The sequence below is a fragment of the Pelecanus crispus genome, chromosome 7, assembly GCF_030463565.1.
Source record: "Pelecanus crispus isolate bPelCri1 chromosome 7, bPelCri1.pri, whole genome shotgun sequence".
In the NCBI taxonomy this organism is placed as follows: domain Eukaryota; kingdom Metazoa; phylum Chordata; class Aves; order Pelecaniformes; family Pelecanidae; genus Pelecanus; species Pelecanus crispus.
In genome coordinates, this window is record NC_134649.1 from 561,172 (window position 1) to 581,994 (window position 20,823).

The 20,823-nt window shown below is 62.1% G+C and overlaps 1 protein-coding gene across 4 annotated transcripts; it reads left to right on the plus strand.

The window, feature by feature from the left end:
* The first annotated feature begins 12,673 nt into the window (after positions 1-12,673).
* On the plus strand, positions 12,674-20,192 carry AP3S2 (adaptor related protein complex 3 subunit sigma 2). Of its 4 annotated transcripts, none has more exons than XM_075714321.1 (6): positions 12,674-12,742; positions 13,092-13,183; positions 13,377-13,488; positions 15,176-15,247; positions 19,370-19,489; positions 20,064-20,192. In XM_075714321.1, exons 1-6 carry the CDS (start codon positions 12,674-12,676, stop codon positions 20,190-20,192), a joined length of 594 nt encoding a protein of 197 aa, XP_075570436.1. The 4 variants fall into 4 exon arrangements, with proteins under 4 accessions (XP_075570436.1, XP_075570437.1, XP_075570438.1 ...); XM_075714322.1 differs by having other exon boundaries at positions 19,370-19,477; XM_075714323.1 differs by having other exon boundaries at positions 19,388-19,477.
* The last annotated feature ends 631 nt before the right edge of the window (positions 20,193-20,823 follow it).

Here is a 20,823-nt window from a genome sequence, read left to right on the forward strand (position 1 = left end):
TCGCTCCCCCTCCTCTGCCCACACAGGCTGCTTACAAAGAAACTACAAATGATTGACTAATTAATTAATTATAACTAATTTAACCACCGCATCCTGTTGACTAACAGCTATCAAAGGGCTGCACAAACAGGGAGTCCCGGCGAGGGCAGGGAAGCGGGAGACAAAGCAGCCCCCGGCCTGGCAGCGGCGGGTGCCCCCAGACCGAGACCCCTCGCGTGCAGCCATCGGGGGGTCCCGACTGTGAAATCTCGGGGCGCCTCTGTTATGGAAAGCGCAAGCGGGACCTGCCCGCTGCGGGACGGGCCAGCCTGGGCCCCGCGGTCACCCACCGCTTCGTTTCAGCCCCCGCGCCCGCCCCACTCTCCCGCTGTTGCTGTAACGGGGGGCACGGCCGCCGCGCCCGAAGTTTGGGGGCACTTTGCAGGTGCAGGACCTGCAGGAGCTGCAAACTGTCCCCAAACTTCGGGCGCGGCCCGCGTGGGGACCCCCTCGCCCCCCCCCCAGCAGCAGCCACCCCACGCCGCGGCACCCCGGGGGGCTGCTCGGCGGCCGCCCCGCTCCGGGCATCCCCCGCCCCGCAAAGCCCGGCGGGGGGCGATGCACCCCTCCCTCAACAGGTAACGACCCCGCGGCCGGGGGCCGGGCCGCCCTCCCCGCAACTTTACCGGGCCCCACGACCGCGGAGAAACTTTGCGAGCGGCGACGGGGAAACTTGGCGGCGGGGAACCGGGGGCGGGGGGGAGCGGAGCACCCACGTGTGGAGCGGACACCGCCGCCCCCCCCCCCCCCGCCGCCATCGCTCCCGTCTCGGTCGCGGGGGGAAGGTGGAAGCGAAAGAGAAGACGGCGGCGTTACCGGCGGCCCCGGCTGCGGAGCGGCGGTCCCCGGCGGTGGGGGGAGAAGGGCAGGGGACAGACGGACACGCAGACGGGGTGGGGGGGAGGCGGGGGCCCGCAGCCCGGCGGCGGGGACTCACCGTGCGCTCTCCCGCGGCGGCTCCGCGGGGCGGCGGCGGCGGCTCCGGGCCCGGCGCTGGGTGCGCAGGAAGGAAGAAGGAGGGAATGAGGCAGGGCTGACGTGAAGGGATGCAAAACAGCTCCTCCTAACTCGGCCGCCGGCGGCCGCCCTTTATCTCCCCGCCGTGCCCCCGCGTCCCCCCCCAGCCAAGTTTCCCGAGACCCCCCCCCCCCGCACACCCCCACGCCCCCACACCCCACCGGAGCCGGGTCCGCCCTCGGTACCGGCTGCGGGGAACAAAGCTGCGGGGCGCGGCTCGGCTGATGGTAACGGGGATGGGGGTGTCCGGTGGGGACCCCCCGTACGCCTTGTGGGGACGGCACGGGCGCGGGGTCGGGCTGCAGCCCCACCCCGCGCCGACCCCGCAAGGCATCTTCACGCTGTCCACCGAGGACCCACGGGGTTATTTTATCCTAGCGATGCGTATCGCTGACTTTTGAGGGGCTCATCGCCCCATAGAGGGGTGCTCGGGGGGGTTACGCGCAGCCCGCAGCAGCCGTGGCCGCAGGGACAGGCGATGGGACCCCGCTTTCACGGTTGGCTGCTGGGCACCGCTCTCCTCCACAGCAACGGTGGGCGTTCGGGGAAGATCATCTGCACCCCAGAAAGCTTGCAGGGGTTACGTTGTACCAGCTGACGGCAAGGCCCCGCTCTCCCCCAAAAAAGAAAGAATTTGGGGTGATCCAGAAATCTGAGGGGTCGTGGCAGAGGGATGCATTTTACCCCCACCCAGGGAGGGTGCAGGCGGCGGCGGAGGGAGAGGCCGAGGTCCACCGCGGCGGGGAGGTGGGATGGGGCTGCGGCGGCAGAAGGCGGCAGGTCCCCAAAGGGAGGGAGCGGGGACGTGACGCGGCGTGGCAAGGGGAGCGGCTGGCACCTGCGAAGCCTCCTACAGCTGCGGACGGGAGCGCTGGCTCCCATCGCGAGGAGGACGAGGGTCTCCTCACGGGAGAAGGTGTAGGCGAAGGCCGCCGGGATTCGGCTGGTGCGTCGGGAAGATGGAGATTCTCATCTCCATGGAAGCAGGTGGAGCTGGACAGACTAATCGCAGCAAAGAGTTTGTCTAAAAATGCAGTCCTTTGTCTGGCAGACTCACTTCTCGTTTTCAGCGGGTTTTTTTTGTATTCTTGGGTGAAAATTGATCTCGCCAACACGTCGAAGCTGTTGGTGCCTGTGCTTACGGCCTCCTACACCCGCTGCGTGTGTTGGAGGCCGGCCAAGCAACCCCTGCCACGCTACGGCTGCTGCCTGACCGGCGCAGGCCGAGCGCTTCCAGAGAGCGGACCCGGCTGATGCAAACATTCGCCCAAAACGATGTTTCTCTTGCAACCCCGCCTCGCTACATGGGCCGCGCTAAGGACAGAGTTTGCCCGTGCAAATAATTGTGAACGGGAAAGGACGGGAAATGGGGCTGGACGAGATTTGCTCTCTTAAATCCCTGTGGATGCCATGGGCGTCACGCGCGCCCTGAGCGCGCCCAGCGGGACACGGAGCACGGCACGTGGGGAGCGACGGCACTGGCGTGGGGAGGCCCCAGCGCATGGCGGGACACGGCCGGAGGGACGGGGAGCAGAGGTGGGGGCAGGGAGGGGCTGCCCCGATGGGGAGCCGCCCGCGGCTGCTGCAGCCAATCACGACGAGGAGGTGCGAGGCTGCAGCAGCGTCAGCCAATGGAATGAGGAAATGCGAGGCTGTAGCAGCCTCAGCCAGTCAGGACAAGGAGATGTGAGGCTGCAGCAGGCTTAGCCAATCAGAACAGGAGATGCAAGGCTGCAGCAACATCAGCCAATCGAAATGAGGAGATGGGCGGCTGCAGCAGCCTCAGCCAATCAGGACAAGGAGATGCAAGGCTGCAGCAACATCAGCCAATCAGAATGAGGAAATGTGAGGCTGCAGCAGCCTCAGCCAATCAGGACAAGGAGATGTGAGGACGTGTAGCCTCAGCCAATCGGGACGTGGAGACTCGAGGCTGCGCAGCCTCAGCCAATCGGAACGTTGCGACACAAGGCTGTGCAGCATCAGCCAATAGGGATGAGGACACGTGAGATTGCGCAGCCTCAGCCAATCGGGATGAGGAGATGCGAGGCTACATTTGCCTGAGCCAATCGGCACATTGCGAAACAAACCTACGCAGCCTCAACCAATAGGGATGTGGAGATGCAAGGCTGTGCAGCCTCAGCCAATCAGGATGTCGTGATGCAAGGCTGCACAGTCTGAGCCAATCTGGACGAGGAGACACAAGGCTGCGCAGCCTCAGCCAATCAGGATGTTGTGACGCAAGGCTGTACAGCCTCAGCCAGTCGGGACAAAAAGACACGAGGCTGAAGCAGCCTCAGCCAATCGGAATGAGGAGACATGAGGCCACGGAGCCTGAGCCAATCGAGACGTTGCGACACGAGTCCGCGCAGCCTCAACCAATAGGGATGAGGAGGCGCTGGCTACAGCCGTCTGAGCCAATCGGGACACTGAGATACAAGCCTACGCAGCCTCAACCAATAGGGACGTGGAGATGTGAGGGTGCACGGCCACAGCCAAACCGGATGTCGCGACTCGAGGCCACGCAGCGTCAGCCAATCGTGATGTTGCAACTGATGCTGCGCAGCCTCGGCCAATTGGGACGAGGACCTGTGAGGTGGCACAGCCTCAGCCAATTGAGATGTTGCAACATGATTCTGCGTGGCCTCAGCCAATCGGGATGTAGAGACGCAAGGCTGCACAGCTTCAGCCAATCAGGACATGGGGACACAAGGGTGTGCGGCCTCAACCAATTGGGACGAGGCGATGCGAGGCTGCAGCAGCCTCAGCCAATAGGGACATGGAGATGAGAAGGTGCACATCCTCAGCCAATCGGGACGAGAATATGTGAGGCTGCGCAGCCTCATCCAATCAGGACAAGGAGAAGCGAGGGTGCGCGGCCTCAGCTAATCAGGATGTGGAGATGCAAGGGTGCGTGGCTTCAGCCAATTGGGACGACGACACGTGAGGTGGCACGGCCTCAGCCAATTGGGACAAGGATACACGCGGGTGTGCAGCCTCAGCCAATCGCAATGTTGAGACTCGATGCTGCACAGCCCCAGCCAATCGGGATGTCGCAACTCGAGGCCGCGCAGCCTCAGCCAATCACGATGTTGCAACACGATGCTGTGCACCTCAGCTAATCAGGACAAAGAGCTGTGAGGCTGCGCAGCCTCAGCCAATCGGTACGCAGAGATGCGAGCTTTTGCAGCTTCAGCCATTCGGGATGAGGAGATGTGAGGTGGAGCAGCCGCAGCCAATCGGGACGAGGAGACGCAAGGCTGTCCAGCCTCAACCAATCGCGATGTGACGACGCGAGGCCCCACAGCCTCAACCAATCGGGAGGTTGCGACACGAGGACCCACAGCCTCAGCCAATAGGGATATGACACACAATGCTGCACTGCCTCAGCCAATCGGGCCATGGAGACGCGAGGCCGCGCAGCCTCAGCCAGTCACAATGTTGAGACTAGATGCTGCACAGCCCCAGCCAATCAGGACGTGGAGACACTAGGCTGCGCAGCCTCAACCAATCGGGACATCAAGATGCGAGGACGTGCAGCGTCACCAGATCAGATCGAGGAGACGCGAGGCTGTGGAGCCTGAGCCAATCGAGACGTTGCGACACGAGTCTGCGCAGCCTCAACCAATAGGGATGAGGAGATGACGGCTACAGACGTCTGAGCCAATCGGGACATTGAGATACAAGCCTATGCAGCCTCAACCAATACGGACATGGAGATGCGAAGGTGCACAGCCTCAGCCAATCGGGACACTGTGATGCGAGGCCGCGCAGTCTCAGCCAATCAGGACATTGTGACATGACGCTGCGCACCCTCAGCCAATCGGGACGAGGAGATGTGATGCTGCGCAGGCTCAAACAATCGGGATGAGGAGACGTGAGCGTGCGAAGCCTCAGCCAAATGCAATATGGTAACACGAGGCTGCACTGCCCCAGCCAATTGGGACGTGGAGACGCGAGGCTGCACAGCCTCAGCCAATCAGGACGGGGAGATGTGATGCTGAGCAGCCTCAGCCAATTGTGACATGGAGACATGTCCGTGCGCGTCCTTGGCCAATCGGGATGAGGAGATGTGAGGTGGCGCAGGCGCAGCCAATCAGGACGAGGAGACGCAAGGCCATGCAGCCTCAGGCAATCGCAATGTGGCGACATGAAGCCGTGCAGCCTCAACCAATCGGGGCATTGTGACTCGAGGCTGCGTGGCCTCAGCCAATCGGGAGGTTGCGACATGAGGCCCCCCCCCCCCCCCCGCCTCAGCCAATAGGGATGAGGAGATGCTAGGCTGCACAGCCTCAGCCAATCCCAATGCTGCAATTGGAGGCTGTGCTGCCTAAGCCAATCGGGACGTGGAGATGCAAGGCTGCACAGCCTCAGCCAATCAGGACATGGAGATGTGAGGGTGTGTGGCCTCAACCAATCGGGACGAGGCGACACAAGGCGGCAGCAGCCTCAGCCAATAGTGATGAGGAGACGCTGGCTACAGCCGTCTGAGCCAATCGGGACATTGTGATACAGGCCTACGCAGCCTCAGCCAATAGGGACATGGAGAGGCGAAGGTGCACAGCCTCAGCCAATTGGATTGAGGAGATGCGAGGCTGCGCAGCCCCAGCCAATCGGGATGTTGCAACACAATGCTTCGCGGCCTCAGCAAATGGGGTCGAGGAGACATGAGGGTCCGCAGCCTCAGCCAATCGGGATGAGGAGACGCAAGGCCACGCAGCCTTAACCAATCGCGATATTATGAGGCGATGCTGTGCAACCTCAGCCAATCGGGATGAAAAGCAGCGAGGCTGCGCTGCCTCAGCCAATCAGGATGTCGTGTCTCGAGGCGACGCAGCCTCAGCTAATCAGAACGAGGAGATGCAAGGCTGCGCAGCCCCAGCCAATCGGGACGAGGTGATGCAATGCTTCACAGCCTCAGCCATTCAGGACAAGGAGATGCGAGGCTGCGCAGCCTCAACCAAATGGGCATCGTGACGCAAGGCTGTGCAGCCTCAGCCAATCAGGACATGGAGACATGAGCATGCACGTCCTCAGCCAATCGGGATGAGGAGATGTGAGGTGGCACAGCCGCAGCCAATTGGGACGAGGAGACACAAGACCTCATAGCCTCAACTAATCACAATGTGGCGATACGAAGCCGCGCAGCCTCAACCAATTAGGGCATAGCGACGCGAGGCTGTGCGGCCTCATCCAATTGGAAGGTTGCGACACGAGGCCTCACAGCCTCAGCCAATAGGGATGAGGAGATGCTAGGGTGCACAGCCCCAGCCAATCAGGACATGGGGACACAAGGGTGCATGGCCTCAGCCAATTGGGACGTGGAGACGCGAGGCTGGGCAGCCTCAGCCAATCGGGACGTTGTGATGCAAGGCTGCAGCAACGTCAGCCAATAGGAATGAGGAGACGTGAGACTGTGCGGCCTCAGCCAATTGGGATGTCACAACACAAGGCTGCGCAGCCTCAGCCAATCGGAATGAGGAGACACGAGGCCACGGAGCCTCAGCCAATAGGGACGAGGAGATGCAAGGCTGCAGCTGGCTCACCCAATCAGGTCGAGGAGACGCAAGGCCACGGAGCCTGAGCCAATCGAGACGTTGCGACACGAGACTGCGCAGCCTCAACCAATAGGGACGTGGAGATGTGAGGGTGCATGGCCACAGCCAAACCGGATGTCGCGACTCGAGGCCACGCAGCGTCAGCCAATCGCGATGTTGCAACTGATGCTGCGCAGCCTCAGCCAATCGGGACGAGGACCTGTGAGGTGGCACAGCCTCAGCCAATCGAGATGTTGCAACACGATTCTGCGTGGCCTCAGCCAATCGGGATGTGGAGACGCAAGGCTGCACAGCTTCAGCCAATCAGGACATGGGGACACAAGGGTGTGCGGCCTCAACCAATTGGGACGAGGCGATGCGAGGCTGCAGCAGCCTCAGCCAATAGGGACATGGAGATGAGAAGGTGCACATCCTCAGCCAATCAGAATATTGCGAATCGATGCTGAGCAGCCTCATCCAATCAGGACGAGGAGATGCACGGGTGCGCGGCCTCAGCCAATCAGAACATTGTGATGCGAGGCAGCACAGCCTCAGCCAATCAGGACACGGAGCTGTGAGGGTGCGTGGCTTCAGCCAATCGCGATGTGGTGATGAGATGCTGCACAGCCCCAGCTAATTGGGACATGGACAGACTGATTGTCCTCAGCCAATCAGGGTGTTTTGATGCAAGGCTGCGCAGCCTCAGCCAATCAGCACATGGAGACGCAAGGCTGCATGCTCTCAGCCAATCGAGATGACGACATGTGAGGTGGCACGGCCTCAGCCAATCGGGATGAGGATAGATGCAGGTGTGCAGCCTCAGCCAATTGCAATGTTGAGACTCGATGCTGCACAGCCCCAGCCAATCAGGATGTCGCAACTCGAGGCCGCGCAGCCTCGGCCAATCACGATGTTGCAACACGATGCTGTGCACCTCAGCCAATCAGGACAAAGGGCTGCGAGGCTGCTCAGCCTCAGCCAATCGTGATGTTGTGACATGAGGCTGTGCAGTCTCAACCAATTGGGATGAGGGGATGCGAGCTTGCACAGCCTCAGCAAATCGGGACGTCCTGACGCGACGATGCACAGCTCCAGCCAATCGAGATGCGGAGATGTGAGCTGGAGCAGCTGCAGCCAATCGGGACGAGGAGACGCGAGGCTGCACAGCCTCAACCAATCACAATGTGGCGACTCGATGCTGTGCAGCCTCAGCCAATCGCGATGTTGCAATTAGAGCCTGCGCTGCCTAAGCCAATTGGAACGTGGAGACGTGAGGTCACGCAGCCTCCGCCAATCAGAATGAGGAGATGCAAGGCTGCGCATCCTCAACCAATCGTGATATTATGAGGCGATGCTGTGCAACCTAAGCCAATCGGGATGAAGAGCAGCAAGGCTGCGCTCCCTCAGCCAATTGCAATGTTGCGACTCGATGCTGTGCAGCCTCAGCCAATCAGAACCTGGAGATGCGAGGCTGTGCAGCTTCAGCCAATCGGGATGTGGAGACGTGAGGCCACGCAGGCTCAGCCAATCGGAATGTTGCAACATGATGCTGAGCAGCGCCAGCCAATTGGGACGTTGTGACACAAGGGTGTGCAGCCTCAGCCAATCATGATGTTGTGACAAGATGCTGCGCAGCCTCAACCAATCAGGATGAGGAGACCCAAGGCTGCGCAGCCTCAGCCAATCGCGATATTGTGACACGAAGCCGCGCAGCCTCAGCCAATAGGGATGTTGCAAAACAATGCTGCGCAGCCTCAACCATTCGCAGTATTACAACACAATGCTGCGCAGCTTCAACCAATCGGGACGAGGAGATGTGAGGCTGTTCAGCCTCAGCCAATTGGGATGAGGATACGTGAGGTTGCACAGCTTCAGCCAATTGCGATGTTGCGATTGGAGGCCATGCTGCCTAAGCCAATCGGGACATGGAGACGCGAGGCCGCGCAGCCTCAGCCATTCAGGACGTGGAGACTCGAGGGTGTGCGGCCTCAACCAATTGGGAAGAGGCGACACAAGGCTGCGGCAGCCTCAGCTAATAGGGATGATGACATGTGAGGTGGCATAGCCTCAGCCAATCGGGACAAGCATACTTGAGGCTGCACAGCCTCATCCAATCGCAATGTTGCAAGTCGATGCTGCGCAGCCCCAGCCAGTCAGGATGCGGAGACGTGAGCGTGCACGTCCTCAGCCAATCGGGATGAGGACATGTGAGGTGGTGCAGCCGCAGCTAATCGCGATGTGGCGATGAGATGCTGTGCAGCCTCAAGCAATCGGGGCATTGTGACTCGAGGCTGCGCAGCCCCAGCCAATCGGGACATTGCAACATGATGCTTCACAGCCTCAGCCAATCAGGACGTGAAGACGCAAGTCTGCGCAGTCTCAGCCAATCAGGACGAGGAGACGCAAGGCTGCGCAGCACCAGCCAATCGGGATATGGAGACGCGAGGCCGTGCAGCCTCACCCAATCAGGTCGAGGAGACACGAGGGTGCGCGGGCTCAGCCAATCGAGACATTGCGACACAAGTCCGCGCAGCCTCAACCAATAGGGACATGAAGATGTGAAGGTGCACAGCCTCAGCCAATTGGGATGAGGAGATGAGAGGCTGTGCTGCCTCAGCCAATCAGCAATGTTACGATTCAATGCTGAGCTGCGTCAGCCAATCAGGACATGGAGACGTGAGGCTGTGTAGCCCCAGCCAATCGGAACGTGGAGACACGAGGGTGCGCCGGTCTCAGCCAATTGGGATGAGGCGATGTGAGGCTGCCCAGCCTCAACCAATCACATGTTGAGATGCGATGCTGCACAGCCTCAGCCAATCGGGACAAAGGGCTGCAAGGCTGCGAGGCCTCAGCCAATCGGGACGTTGTGACACAAGGCTGCACAGCCCCAATAAATCCGGACATGGAGACGCGAGGGTGCGTGGTCTCAGCCAATTGGGACGAGGAGACGCAAGGCCGCACAGCCTCAACCAATCACAATATTGCGATGCGTGCTGCGCAGCATCAGCCAATCGGGATGAGGAGTTGCGAGGCTGCGCAGCCTCAGTGAATCGGAACGAGGAGACGCGAGGCCGCTCAGGTTCAGCCAATCGGGACGAGTAGACGCAAGGCCACGCAGCCTCAACCAATCAGGTCGAGGAGACGCGAGGCCATGGAGCCTGAGCCAGTCGGGCTGTTGTGACATGAGTCCGCGCAGCCTCAGCCAATAGGGATGAGGAGACACTGGCTACAGCCGTCTGAGCCAATCGGGACGTTGCGATACAAGCCTACGCAGCCTCAACCAATAGGGACATGGAGAGGCGAGGCTGCGCAGCCCCAGCCAGTCGGGATGAGGAGATGCAAGGCTGAAGTGATCTTAGCCAATCGGGATGTCGCTAGTCGAGGCTGTGCAGCCTCAGCCGATTGGGACGAGGAGACACGGGGCCGCGCAGCCTCAGCCAATCGGAACGTTGTGACGTGAGGCTGCACGGCTCCAGCCAATCAGGACGTGGAGATGCGAGGCTGTGCACCCTCAGCCAATCGGGACAAGGAGACATGAGGCTGCGCAGCCTCAGCCAATCAGTACACGGAGATGTGAGGCTGCGCAGCCTCAACCAATTGGGACGTTTTGACTCGAGGCCGCGCAGCCTGAGCCAATCGGGACGAGGAGATGCGATGGTGCGCGGCCTCAGCCAATCCGGACAAGGCGATGCGAGGGTGCACAGCCTCAGCCAATTGGGACAAGGAGACGCAAGGCTGCTGCCACCTCAGCCAATCAGCATGCCGGGCCAGGAGCACCCACAGCTTCTTGCAGTTGAGGACCGCCAGGTACCTGCTGTCTTCTCAGCCAATCAGCGGTGGTGGAGCTGAAGCTCAGCCAATCACTTCCCCTGGCCGCAGCCCGGTGCCCGCCCCCATCCCTGGAGCCCCCACGGCCTGGCCCTGGCCCGGGGCCCCCGGCTCTGGGTGCTGCTGGGCAGGGCCTGGGGCTGGGGCCCCCTGGGGTCCCCATGAGCTCCCGGGGTCTGCAACCTCCAGTGCCAGCTTCCCGTGGCCGGAGCAGCCGACAGTGTCCGATCCCCGCGCTGCCCTCGCTCCCCATTTCTTGATTCCTCACCTACAACGCCCCGCACGCAGCAGCAGACCCCGGCCGCGTTTCCCGTCAGCCAGCTTTTGCCGACACCTGCAGTACTTCCCCTCACCTTTCCTTACGGGCCAAGTTCTTGGGCATCTCCTCACTCTCCTCGCTCCCTCCTGGGTCCCCCTTAAATCGTCCCCGATGAAGCGCAGGGTCCCAAAATGGGCACCGGCTGCTGCCGGGGCTCCCCCCATGCTCAGCAGAGCAGCGACAGCCACGCGTGGGGTGGGCGGTGACACCCGCCTCGCACAGCAGCCCCACGGCTGCTCCCGGTGGTGCAGACCCCGACCCCCTGCAGCCCCGCACCGCGGCGGCTGCTCCCCGCTGGCATCGCCCGGTCCTCCCGCAGAGCAGCTCCTCGCGCTTCTCTACTGAATCTGAGCTCGTTGGTTTTGGACAACATCTTTAACATGTCTGGACTTTTTGGGGCCTGGGGCTCGTCCTGCCCAGCACTTCGGGCCCCTCCCAGCTTGATGCCACCCACCATTTTGGTGACCCCGTGCTCTGCTCCAGGTCCTCGGGGAAACGGGCTACACCAGGCCGGCCCTGGTGGGAATGCTGTCCTCTGGCACGGCCGCTGCCCCTCGGCGCGTCCTGTCACCCACTGCTTCTGCGGCGCAGCCGAGCCATCCTGCGCGGGGCATGGCTCGTTAGTTTGCTGACGAGGGCCTCACATGGAGGCGTGTCGAGAGCCTCGGTGGGATGAAGGCACACCGCACTTACCGCTCCCCCGTCGCAGGAAGGGCTCCCGCCGCGTCGGTGCCATCTTCAGCGCCCGCTTCTTATCGCCGTGCCGTCCCCTGGGTGACGGGCTGGTGACGCGTGGTGATGGGCTGGCGCCGTGTTCGGCGTCGCCCCGGGAGCGGGCGCTGGGGCGGGACAGCAGCGCGGGGACGATTCCCCTCCATCTTCTAAGAATGGGTGCTGGGGCCACCCTTCTCCAAAGGGTCCCTCAATGTCCGTTCCCCTGGCTCTCCGCCACGCTACCCCCGCTCTCCTTCTCCCTTTGTTGGCGTTGTGACACCCCCGCTCACAACCGGCCCTGTCGTGCCAAGGCCGAGGCAAAGCCGGTTTCTCTGTACCCTCGATTATTTTCCTCCCTTTCCCCGTTAAGTTATGGATCTTTATTTTCCCCTGCCCCCCCCTTCCTTCCAGTGCTTCCCTACAGCGCACGGAACCCTTCTCTTGTCACCCCTGACGTCCCTTGCTACTTGTAGCTCCTTGCACCCCGCCGGTGACCTCTGACCCCGCCCACGAGCCCCCCCCGCCCCACGGACAGGCAGGCGGGAGCGCTGGCGCTTTAAGAGAGGGCGTGGCCTGCGGCCGAGCCCCGCCCCGCCGGGAGGCCACGCCCCCTGCGCGCGCGCTCTGCCGCGGCGTGGCACCGCGCGGCTCCCGTCGCTCTGCGGCCGCTGCGCCCCCTGGCGGCGCGGGGCCGGTGCCGGTACCGGTACCGGTGCGGGCCCCGGTCGGGTCAGGGTCGGCCCGGCCCGGCTCTAGACCTGCCCGTGCCCTGCCCCATTGCGGGCCGCGGGGAACGGCTGCCCCCTCCCCGCTCTGCCCCGGGGGCTACCGCTGTCCCGGAGCAGGCCTCCCGGTCCGGCTGCCCGGTGCCGGCGAGCCCCCGGCCTTGGCAGTAGGAGAGCGGCTGCGCCCCGGCCCGGGCAGCGCCGCAGAGGGGGCTCGGCGCCCCCGCTAAGTCCGGTCCCCCGGCACCGGCCGGTCCCCGCGGAGCCCCGGCGCTGCCTGTGGGGCCGAGGCCGGGCCCGGCTGCTCGGGGGGTGCAGGGTCCCCGCGGGGCCGCCCGGGCTCAGCCTACCGGGGGCCGGGCCGCAGCACCGCCCCGCTGCCCGCCGCCGCCGCCGCCTTTCCGGGGCGGGCGAGGGGTTTCCTGCGGGGAGGCTGCGGAGGCTGCGGTCCCGCTCCCGGTCCCGCTCCCACTCCCGGTCCCGGTCCAGCCGCCGGCATGATCAACGCCATCCTGGTGTTCAACAACCACGGCAAGCCGCGGCTCGTCCGCTTCTACCAGCACCTGGTGCGGGGCCGGGGCCGGGGCCGGGGCCCGGGCTGCCTGTGGGGCTGGTGGCAGCCGGTGCTTGAGCCCGGTGCGGGGCCGGGGGTACCGGGGGGCTCGGCTGGGGCTGCGGGGGATGCTGGCTTGCCGGGGCGATGGCTGTGGGGCTGGGGAGCCCTGCCTGCCTCAGCCCACCGCCCCGGCCCTCGGGATGCAGCCCCCGGGGCTGGCGGGGAGCCGGGGGCTGCCTGTCACCGGCGCTGCCCGCTCACGGCGTCCGTCTGTCTGTCCCCGCCGCCACGGGGGAGAGCAGGGGGCGCGGGTCCTGCAGGCCGTGGGCCCATGGGTGCTTGCCCTCCGCTCCTTGCAGGCAGAGGAGGTCCAGCAGCAGATTATCCGAGAGACTTTCCACCTGGTGCTGAAGCGGGACGACCACATCTGTAACTTCCTGGAGTGCGGCAGGTAACCTGGAAAAACGCGCACAATAGATGCATTTGCTAAGTACGTGTGTATTTTTTGCAGGAAAAACACTGGCTGATTGAATAAGTAACTACGCCGTTAAAGTGCAGGGCTGTCCCCTCGGCCGGGGGAGCGCCTGGGCTGCGTGCCTGTCCCCCCACCCTGAAACCCTTCACCTCCCCTCATGTCTCCACAGCCTGTTTGGCGGCTCGGACTACAAGCTGATCTACCGGCACTACGCCACGCTGTACTTTGTCTTCTGCGTGGACTCCTCGGAGAGCGAGCTGGGCATCCTGGACCTTATCCAGGTCAGTCCCTCTGCAGTCAGGCTTGCTGCCTGAGCGCAGCCGCCCTGCTCGGCCCCGGGTGGCCCTCAGGTACCTTCCCCCCAAAATGCAGTCCTCGCCGGGCAGCCTGGCCCCGATGCCTTTCAGGTGCGCTTCGTGTCTGGGGCGTCTCTGTGCCGGCCCTTCCAGAAGCGGCCGAGGAGCTGCTCAGGGCGCTGCGATGGGGATACGTTGCTGCACGCGTGTTAGCCTGTACACGGCTCCTCTGCATGGAAGCAGCGGGGGAGGTGAATCCGAATGAATTTCTTTAAAAAAAGAGAATCATAGAATCATTTAGGTTAGAAAAGACCTTTAAGATCATTGAGTCCAACCATAAACCTAGCACTGCCAAGTCCACCACTAAACCATGTCCCCAAGCACCACGTCTACACGTCTTTTAAATACCTCCAGGGATGGGAACTCCCCCACCTCTCTGGGCAGCCTGTTCCAATGCCTGACAACACTTTTGGGGAAGGAATTTTTCCTAATATCCAATCTAAACCTCCCCTGGTGCAACTTGACGCCATTTCCTCTCATCCTATTGCTACCTGGGAGCAGAGCCCGACCCCCCTCCCTGCCCCCTCCTGCCAGGAGCTGCAGAGCGATCAGGTCTCCCCTCAGCCTCCTCTTCTCCAGGCTGAACACCCCCAGCTCCCTCAGCCGCTCCCCACCAGCCCTGTGCTCCAGACCCTGCCCCAGCTCCGCTGCCCTTCTCTGGACCCGCTCTAGCACCTCAATGTCCTCCTTGTGCTGAGGGGCCCAAAACTACAAGCACATTTTTAAAATTGTGTTCAAACGCTGTAACTTGTAAAGGGACCTTTGCTAAATCTGGCTAACGGCAGGCGTGAGAGTGTCAGCAGGAGGCTGCCTGCCCTCCTCGTGTCGCCCGCCCTGTGATCACATGGTTCCCATACCTTGGCCCCTTCCAGGCTGTTCCGGTGGGCTGCAGCCCTGCCCCGGACACAGTGACCAGCCGTTGTCCCATGTGGCAGCGGATCAGGACATCAACACCTGGGATTCCCCCCCAGAATGGCTGAGTCCTGTGTTTCGGTGCCCTTGACTTTGTGCTGGGCCCCTTGAGCTGGGGCTTGATCAGATCCCTGCAATGAGAGGCTCCAGGTGCGTGGGCAGCACTGGCAGCGCCTTAAGGCAGCAGCGAGTCGGTCGCACCGCTGCGGCGAGGGAGCCTGTCCGGGGCTGGAGGAGGAGCGCTCCGCGCTGCCCGGGTTGGTCCCGCCATGCCCTCCCTCCGCAGCCGGTGCGGCAGGGCCGGGCTCTCGTTCCGGCCGTGGGTCCCTTGCCGAGGCAGGCTCTCTCCTAGCAGCTCTGGGCTTCTCATCCTGGTTGCTGTGGTGCAGCGAGGACTGGCACCGGTGCCCACGGGGCAATCCCCTGACCCCGCGCTGCCTCTGGCTGCTGCCACGCTGCTGGGGGTCCCGGGCAGCCCCGGGCTGGACCTGCCTGTGGTCGCTCTGGGAACAGGCACTTCCCTACCGTCAAAGGGAGATGGGGTTGTTGAGAGGGTTTTGTCCCCGCTCAGGGTGACACCCTGGGGCGCAACGAGTTTCTGGTCAGGGCTGCAGCTTTTTTGCCTGCAGGTGCTGGGGCTGCGTGCGGGAAGCATCCTGCGGTGGTCTCCTGTGCTGACCTTCCCTTCCCGCCATCTCAGGTGTTTGTGGAGACGCTGGACAAGTGCTTTGAGAACGTCTGCGAGCTGGACCTCATCTTCCACATGGACAAGGTGGGTTGTGGGGTCCGTGTGCTCCTCCGGGCCAGCGCCATCGTTCTCCCCAGCGCCTGGCTGCCCCAGAGCCCTCCCTAGAGCCTGCGCTCCCGCGGGCAGGAGCTCTGGAGCCTTTCGGCCATTGGTACGTTAGGGGTCACTTTTTGGGAAGAGATTGAAGTCCTGGGTGGGGAGGTTGTCAGCGTGGGGTCTCCTTAAGCTGCTCGCAGCTTCTCCTCCCAGAGATCAGAGTTGCTGGGCTCCGTTCCGAGTCCTCCGTGGGTGAGCTGGCTTTCAGCTCCCAGCGCTCGCCCCGTTGCCGGCCGCACCGCTGCGGTGGGGCTGTCAGCACAGCACTGCGGGGGTGTGGGCTGGCGATCGCCACCGACGCGGGGTAACCGTGTGGTCAAGTGACAGGGATCGGCGCTGGGGCTTTGCTCAGGGTCTTCTGCACGGGCTGGCGCTGATGGAGCTGGGCAGGCTTGGGCATCGTGCAGGGGCGTTTTGCCTCTTCTGGCTGTACTGTGGGACCCGTTGGGAGTCTTGTTAACTTTTTACTAGAGCTGCAGGAAAAGAGAAGGTGAGGAACAATGGGAGTGTTTGGAATACAAAGCGTTTGGTAAACTTTCCTTTGAGCCACAGCCTTTAATGCTTCCTCTTTAGCTGGACAAAGTTTCTGGGTGGAAACCTATCCTCTTTGATCATCTCATAGATGGGGCTGAAGATAGCTGGGATTATGCTTAGAGAAAGGAAAGACTTAGCTGACGTGTGCTGGACTTGTGTTGCTGTTGATAAGGGTTTTCTTGCTTTGTTGAAGGCAAAACATGCCAACAAAAAAGAGGAGTGGGAAAAAAGTCAATAAGGCTTTCTGTTGGCGATTCCGACTGATGAACTTTGGCAGAGGAATTGAGTTTGCAGATCTTCTTAGAAGGCGATCTGGATCAGCTGAATGTACTAGCAACTGGTGAAGCAAGACTTTGATTTCACAATTTGCCTGGCTGTAAACTTTTAGAAATGTTATGAGGTTGATTATCTTGTCAGCAAAAGTGTTCTTATCAAAGCAAGCAAAAGGAGAGGAAGAAGGAAGCCAGGAGGAAGGGGGAGTACCTGCGGGAGAAGTGATATCAGCCACCCAGGTCACCTCCGGCCACATCTGGGGGAGGATGCGCTCTCAGTTAACTGGTTTTTGTGGTGTGGCCAAGACCTGGCAGCTTTACACTCAATCCGCAGCTCGCGGGCAGAAGAGATTGCCCTGTTGCTTGTCTGTTTTGCCAGCAGTAGCACGGATTGCCCTTCCTCTGAACTCTCCTGCCAAGCGAAGGGTTTGGAGGAGCCCGGAGCTGGGAGGGTTTCTGATAGGAGAGGCCCTGGGCTCGGTCTCCCCGGGGCTCTCCCACCAGTCAGGCTTGTTTACTTCCCATCCTGTGCTCCCGCTGCTTCCCAGCCTTGACTTCAGTCCTTGGCCGCTATCAGTTGGTCCTCTCGTTTCTCTTTCTATATTTGGCATGTAGTTATTTCTCAGATGTGTTCGTGTTGAGTGCCCGTGCTTCCAAGAGTTTGATTACAGGTGGGGCGTGTTAGGGGTGCTGGGAATACGCAGGTGTGTCCTGCTGGTCCCTGGAATTTGCCCCCTGGGTGCTTGGGCTTTCTGCAGCTGTGATGCTGCCCTCCGCTCCGGCAGATGGATTGCGGAGTTTGCGAGTTCCCAACTAGAACAGGAGAAACGAGGCCAACATCAACGGGAAAGTGCTGATTTGTCGAACAGAGACTTTGGCTGTGAACATCCCCAACCCAGCAGGCTCTGGCTGGGATTTGGGTGCAGCCTTGTCTGGGTCCTGTGATTTTCTGTTATTGCCTTAAGGTACCCCTTGCACTACGTATGCAGCACAGGGTCCGTGAAATGAGAGCTGCTGCGGGTTTCGGGTCCCTGCTGTTGCAGGGGGATGGGGCTGTTGGGTCTGTGGTTCTCGGGCAGCAGGGACACCAGTGCTTTTATGCTGTCAGTTTTGGAAGCAGCAGCCGCAGAGTTGCAGGGATCCCTCTTTTGCAAGGGGAGTTGGGAGCCACGAAGCCGTGGGGTGGCTCAGAGGAGGCTGTTGCCCAGCCCCTGGTTGTGCTTCGTACCTTGGGGGAGAACGTGAGTTTCACTGAGCAGCTGTAAGGTCCCCGAGAGGACACAGTTTGTTCAGGAAGTGCTGTGTTTCGGTTTGGAAAACAAAGCTTGCTTGGGATATCTGCCCTGTTGGTTTTGGTCCAACTTGGGCTGAAGCCAGGTCTTGAAAGGAACAGCACTTCCTGCAGCCCAGATGCTCTCCTGTTGCAGGGAGCTGCTAGCACCGTCCGGCGCGGTGTTTGCCGGGGCTGGGCTGAGCTGAGGTTGTGCTGCAGGACAGCGGTTCCCATGCCGCGGCTGTCCCGGGAAGGTGCTGTGCCGCCCGTGGCTCGCCCCGTGTGGTGCTGATCCCGCACACCTGGCTGCTCCTGGTGCTGTCGGAGCAGGACGGGAACCGTGGGGCAGCAGGCTCACCGCTCGCATAAAGCTGGGTTTCCCCCTTCTAGCAGGTTCTCTGTCTTGCTTGATTTTTCACAGCATTGCCCTGGCAGCGTTTGTCACACAGTGTTCATGACTGCGACCTGCCCTTATGAAGCCATAAAATGATAAAACAACTTAACTATCTTCCAGCAATAATTGCCTATTTTACTGAAGGAACCAGAGACCCATAAATGAATTAATTGTGCTGGGTGGTTGCTGGGAGCTGCTGACTTAGCAAGGAAGCCTGCCTCGTGCTGGGCAGCGGAGCCCAAGGTGCGTTGCAGTCCCTGGCATGGCCCAGCTGCTGCCCTGGGGCTGTTTGTGTTTTCTCAGACTGCAAACCACGATGGGCCCTTTCTCCTGCTGTGGCTGCGGGCTATCGCCAGCCTCCCCAGCGAGGGCTGGCAGGAGGGAGCAGCTCGCTGCCTTGAGACTGCTCTCTTTCATCCTTGGACCTCGGGCGGACCCTGGGGAAGGGAGCAGGCTCTCCGAATCATAGAACCATGGAATGCTTTGGGTGGGAAGGGACCTTTAGAGCTCCTTCAGCCCAACCCCTGCAGTGACAGGGACAGCTTTAACCAGAGCAGGGTGCTCAGAGCCCCGTCCAACCTGGCCTGGGATGTTTCCAGGGATGGGGCATCAACCACCTCTCTGGGCAACCCCTTCCAGTGCTTCACCACCCTCAGTGTAAAAAATTTCTTCCTTATATCCAGTCTAAATCTATTCTTCTTTAGTTTAAATCCATTACTCCTTGTCCTGTCACAACAGGCCTTGCTAAAAAGCTTGTCCCCACCCTTCCTATCGGCCCCTTTCAGCACTGCAAGGCTGCTGTAGGGTCTCCCTGCAGCCCCCTCCTCTCCAGGCTGAGCACCCCCAGCTCCCCCAGCCTGGCCCCGGAGCAGAGCAGCTCCAGCCCTCGCATCATTTTTGTGGCCTCCTCTGGACCCGCTCCAACAGTTCTGTGTCCTCCTTGTGCTGAGGAGTCTTAGCAGCCTTGTGCTTTTCCTGTGCATGTGTCACAGTCCCATCTTTCCTAAGAGAAAGCAAAGAAGTTGGGCTCTGGCCTGGCTTTCTGGGTAGAAGAAACTGGTCCTGGGAAGAAGTGTCCTGGCTGGTGGCTCCGGGAGGCCCTGGGGTCTCTGCTGCCCTGTGTGCTCCTCTCCAGCGCGCTTTCTAGGCAGGGAGCTGTTCCCAGGTGTGGCCCCACTCCTGGCCCAGGGAGGGACCAAACTTCGGATGCGGTGCTGGAGATGGCGCAGCCAGGGAGTGCCAGCCGGCTGGGTTGGACCCGGCCTCTCTGGGGGCTTCCCTGTGCCTGCTGGTCTGGTGGGCGACGTTTGCTCCGGCCTCTGTGGGTAGGTGTCCTCGAGAGCAGAGGTACAAGCAGTAAATGGGGCTGCCGGACCCCCCCTGTGCTGAGGACCGTGGCTGCCCTCTCGCTCTCCGGGCAGCCAGCTGCCGGGGCTGTGTGGGCTGAGGGGAGGAGGGGGCTGGATTCGCATCTCTCGGGGAAACGCCAGCCCCTGACGCGCTTCCATGCCAGCCTGCAGGCACTCGTGCCCGCTCCTTGAGCGGGGCTGGCTTCACAGCCTTCCCTTCCCTTGCAGGTTCACCACATCTTGCAGGAGGTGGTGATAGGCGGCATGGTGCTGGAGACCAACATGAACGAGATCGTGGCGCAGGTGGAGGCCCAGAGCAAGCTGGAGAAGGCGGAGGTGCGTGGCCATGCTGCGGCTCTGCCCCAGGGGAGGCTGATGTACTCCGGGCTGTGAGGGGGGCCGGCCTGCGGGGTCTGGAGCTGGCGCACACAGGGTATCCCCGGTATCCCCGCTCTCCGCCTGCCCGAACCCTCACGGGGAGGGCTGTGGGCATCCTTCCCCAGCCCTGCTCCGCGCTGCTTAGGAGCGTAGGAGCAGCCCGAGCGTGGAAATGGCTGTTCCCCATCAATACCCGACCTGAGGTAGTGAAAAGCTTATCGCCTCTGTTTGCACCGTCATGGTGAATGCACAGTTGCGCTCCGGTCGCAGGGAAGCGCTGCGCTGCCCGTGCCACTCCCGATCCTGTGCTATTAACAGGACCGGGTCCAAGAGTGGGACGGGAGGCGGGCGTGGAGGCTGCGCCCGTGCTGAGCCACGTGCCGGGGGACGTGGCCGGGCCCTGGGGCGCAGGGGGAGGCAGGGCTCGGTTTAGGGATGCTCCTGCAGCAAAGCACGGGGCTGAGCCGGGAGCAGCCCGGAGCCCCTCTCGCAGCGGGGCGGTGGGGGCGAGGGTCCGGCGGTCACTGGTGTCTGCCGTCGGCAGGGAGGCCTCTCGGCCGCTCCTTCCCGCGCGGTCTCCGCGGTGAAGAACATCAACCTGCCAGAGATCCCTCGCAACATCAGCATCGGAGACATCAACATCAAAGTGCCCAACCTGTCGCAGTTCATGTGAGCGTGCCGCGGCGGGGAGGGCTGCGCGCGGGCCGTGGCCTGGGCTGGATGGGGAGAGGAGCTGGGCTCCGCCGGGCTCCCCCTGCCCCTTCTGGGTCTCTGCCCGTGCGGAGAGAGGGCAGGGAGCGGTGATGGGGCTCAGCAAGAACGGGGTGGTGCTGCCCGTTGCCTTGGACCTGGGCTCGCTTCTGCTTTCTGGTCTCCCAATGACAAGGGTGGCCTTTCTTCCCCCTCCTCCCTCCCCGTGGATGCGCATGGATACTCCCTGCATTCCCAGTCTCCCAGCACTTCTTGGGATTCCTGGTTGTAAAAATGCACCTGGACCTGATGGCTCCCCGAGGAGCCGTGGGTTTGTAGTCTCCTCCATCCTCCCCGGTCTGGGCTGTCCCCTGCCCGGCATCCCCATGCCCACCCTGGTCCTGCTCGCTGGGTCTGGCACCGCAGGCTGGGGTTGGTACCGGGTTGCTCGGGGTTGCTCATGGGAGCTGCTGCGAGCTCTGGAGCCGGGGCCAGCGTGGGTGATACCTGCTGGACCGCGAGACGCCGGCAGCGAGAGGGAAGGGAGCTGCCTCTGCCTGGGCTGGGCAAGCCTGCGCTGAAAGCTGCGGGGACGAAGAGCAACCGGCTTGCAG